At 43.3% G+C, this 3471-nt stretch overlaps 1 protein-coding gene across 1 annotated transcript; it reads right to left on the minus strand.

The window, feature by feature from the left end:
* Positions 1 to 857: 857 nt before the first annotated feature.
* Positions 858 to 2975, minus strand: LOC137169627 (thyroxine 5-deiodinase-like). Its single transcript, XM_067572903.1, has one exon. The coding sequence runs from the start codon at positions 2266 to 2268 to the stop codon at positions 1462 to 1464; it is 807 nt and encodes a 268-aa protein (XP_067429004.1). The 5' UTR covers positions 2269 to 2975; the 3' UTR covers positions 858 to 1461.
* Positions 2976 to 3471: the final 496 nt, after the last annotated feature.

Consider the following 3471-nt stretch of genomic DNA (forward strand, 5'->3'; position numbering starts at 1 on the left):
CAAAAAAGGATGTTTTTCTAACAAGCATGTTCATGATCTACTGATGACAGTGTGCTTTCCTCCAGATAATATTGTTTTTGGCGAGAACAGACAGTTTTCTCCCTTCAGAATCTGAAAACCAAGCTACAAGGATGAATGATGACTCAATTCCTCAAACTAGCTGCCTCTCCCCCTCCCCACAGAAAAGCAAAATTTAAATTCAATAAAGTTAATGACTGACATTAAATTCAGAAACCCCCCTCTCCCCAATTTCAAAGCACTTTTTGTAAAAATTTGAAATTCTTCTGAGGCTTTTTTCTAACCCTTGCCTTTCAATTGATCATCACATTGCTTTCATGAGTCTTGATCACTTCTGATTAACCATTTCACACAACATTAAACAACCCTCTTCTATAGAGCGATATAAATAAACATGACTCGTCCTTTGCCCCGCACATGAAAAAGTGATGCCTAGCCCCCCTTTTTTCACGTTTCACGGCTGAAAGTGGGTTAATTAAGAGTGAATGATTTACTAATTAGCCATAAGGACACAGTATTACACTAGATTACTATGCTAATGGTGGATCACTTTGACCTGAATATGCCTGAATAGAGGAGACTAGAGAGAGGAGGTCAAGTCTGAAAAAACACCACAACAGTGAGATAAACAATCATAGAAAGGTGATCACATGAACAAACATGGAGCATCTGATAAAGGTGCATGACGTCACTAAATATGGGGGCAAACTCATATTGTAATTGGCCACACACAAAAATGAGAGTTTAAACGTATATTCATCCTTTTTTTTCTTGTGTATTACCCGGGAAAAAAAAGATAAATAGGAAGATCTTTAAGATGTTTTTAAGTCGACAGTGTATCAATGTGTGATCTGACATTTATTAAAAACATTTGTTCAATTACATCGTTTGAACATTACATCGTTTGGCAGTCGATCGTCGAGGAAGGCATCCTGCTAATATGGACCCACTCCCGGTGTCAGAAACATCAGTGTCGGTTTTCTGGCTTTGCCTTTTAAAAACCGAACTTCACAGAAACACCAGAGTGAGATATTAGCCTGACACACACACACGCACACGCACGCACACACACACACACACACACACACACACACACACACACACACACACACACACACGCACACACACACTTACATATCTGTATTGTAGAAAAATAGTGATCACTAACTGAATCCAGTTTCACCTGATTCAAGACTTTTCCATACAAAAAAAAAAAAAAAAAAATCGCTATGAGCAATCAATTAAGGTCAATACAAGCACAACATAACAGCCTACAGCCTATAGGCTTCAACATTTTCTCAAAGAGTCCTGAATATCTTTACGCGAGGAAAACAACATAATGTGCCATGTGTGAACATTTGATAGCAGCATCTGAATATTTTGCACTGTGGGTTGGACATCTAAGCAGAATGGGCAGAGCAGCAGGCAGTTCAGCATCTTCAACTACACATGGAGCACCGCTGTTTGTGAATTCACCAAATCGTTCCTGTATTGCTCCAGCCAATTTCTGAGCTCAGAAATCCGGTATCCTTCTGGACCTCTGCCCCCCTGATACACCACTCTCTCATCCCTCACGATGTAAAGTCTCTCAAAGTATGCTCCGTACGCGGCGTTGGATGAGTTGTCCATATTATCCACCACGACGTTGCTCCCGGGCATCTCGGTGAGCATCAGTTGAGCGGCACTCAGTCTGTCCTCCAAGCAGCGGTGCTTGGGGATCTGATAAGGAGCGTCCGAGCTCACCCAGCCGTCCGACGGATGCGCCTCCTCGATATATACTACTAAAAAGTCCGCAATGTCTGCGTACTGGCTCATGACGCGCTGAAACGCCGCCAGGCGCGTCATGAATGGCGGTCAGGAGCAGCTGCCAAAGTTAAGAATGAGCGGTCTCTTCTCTTTCATGCAGTCTAAGATCCGAACCCTCCTCCGCTCCTGGACCAGCACCACTTCGGTGTTGGGCGCAGCGCTCCCGAGGTGCGCAGATTTGAGAAAGTCCAATTTCTGGCCGTACCACACGGCCCTGAGGGACTCCAAGGTGAACATCTTATTAGAGTCAGAGACGCACACCGGCGGGTCGTCCGGGCTGTCCTGCCTCTCTCCCATTTTCAGCAACACTTTTTTCCTTATGCACAAGAAATCCAGGAGCCACAGCATGACGGCGGCAAGGAGGAACCGGGGCAGCAGCATCAGGCACAGGGCTGCATGCTTCAGCGCCCTCGCCATTTGGACACCGCCAGAGTCGTGCATCATCTCTTCCCCTTCCGATAGGATGCGACTGGGCCGGCGAAAGAGACAACTAGTAGCCTATTTAGTCACCTTTACCCATTGGAGAAAACTATCTGACGCACGTAGGCACTCTTTTTATAGGTACAGCAGCATTTGAATAATGGGGAAAAAAAGAGAAAAAACACGCCTCCGGTACCCGCACCGCCCACTCACATGGTGGGGATTACCTCCCGTCAACTCTGGGCTTCAAAGATCCAGAGAGAGAGAGAGAGAGAGAGAAAGAGAGAGAAAGAGGGAGAGAGAGAGAGAGAGAGAGAGAGAAAGCGAGAGAGAGAGAGAGAGAGAGAGACAGAGAGAGAGAGACGCTCGAAGCTGTCTGAATTACAGCGTCTTCAATCCACGTGTCGACAAAACATGACAGTGGATGGATGTTTTTTATATCAATGTCAGACACTTGGATTAGTTTTAATTGGTTGTAGCTGAACGCACGGATGGTCATGAAAGTCAGAAAGGAAAAAAAAAAAAAAACATCTGACTTCACTTCATTCACAGTCTGTGAACTCACTTCTCCCTGTAGCGAGTGTAGGAGCCTCTGCAGCCACTAGACGGAGCTGGATTCACACAGACTGTAGGCTGGATGAGTCATTCTGCTCTGGTTGGGCCCCTGAACATTGAACACAATATGAGAAACGGTAGAGAGTCTAGTATAGTGTTGTATAATCTGCTAACAGCACTTAAAAAATGTCAAGATATTTAAACATTTAGAAATAGTTAAAACGTGATTTTTTAACCCATTATCTGTATATTTAGGCCAATATCTTGCACTTTACAAAGGTAGCAAGACTTTTGTATTAAATTGTATTAAATGAATAATTTAATAAGTGATACCAATTAAGGGTCCAGAAGAGCCACGTTCAGTTGCAGGTATGTTTAAAATGACTGTTTCAGTACCAAATTGAATTGAGGTATCTGATATTTCAAGACGATCTATTGTAAATAAATAATTGTCTCAAGCTCATTTTAGCCTTTTTTAGTTTTAGCGTATCTATTTGTCTGCATTTGTATTATCATGTCTGCAGCTTTTTATGCTGCCATCCAGGCCAGGACTCCCTTGCAAAACATGTTTTTTGGCCTCAGCGGGGCGTATCTGGCGAATAAAAGGTGGAATAAAATTAAAAAATGATTACTGTGTTCTTCTTTTTCAGGCTTGTTCTGTCCACTAAGATA

Source organism: Thunnus thynnus, chromosome 18 (assembly GCF_963924715.1).
Source record: "Thunnus thynnus chromosome 18, fThuThy2.1, whole genome shotgun sequence".
In the NCBI taxonomy this organism is placed as follows: Eukaryota; Metazoa; Chordata; class Actinopteri; order Scombriformes; family Scombridae; genus Thunnus; species Thunnus thynnus.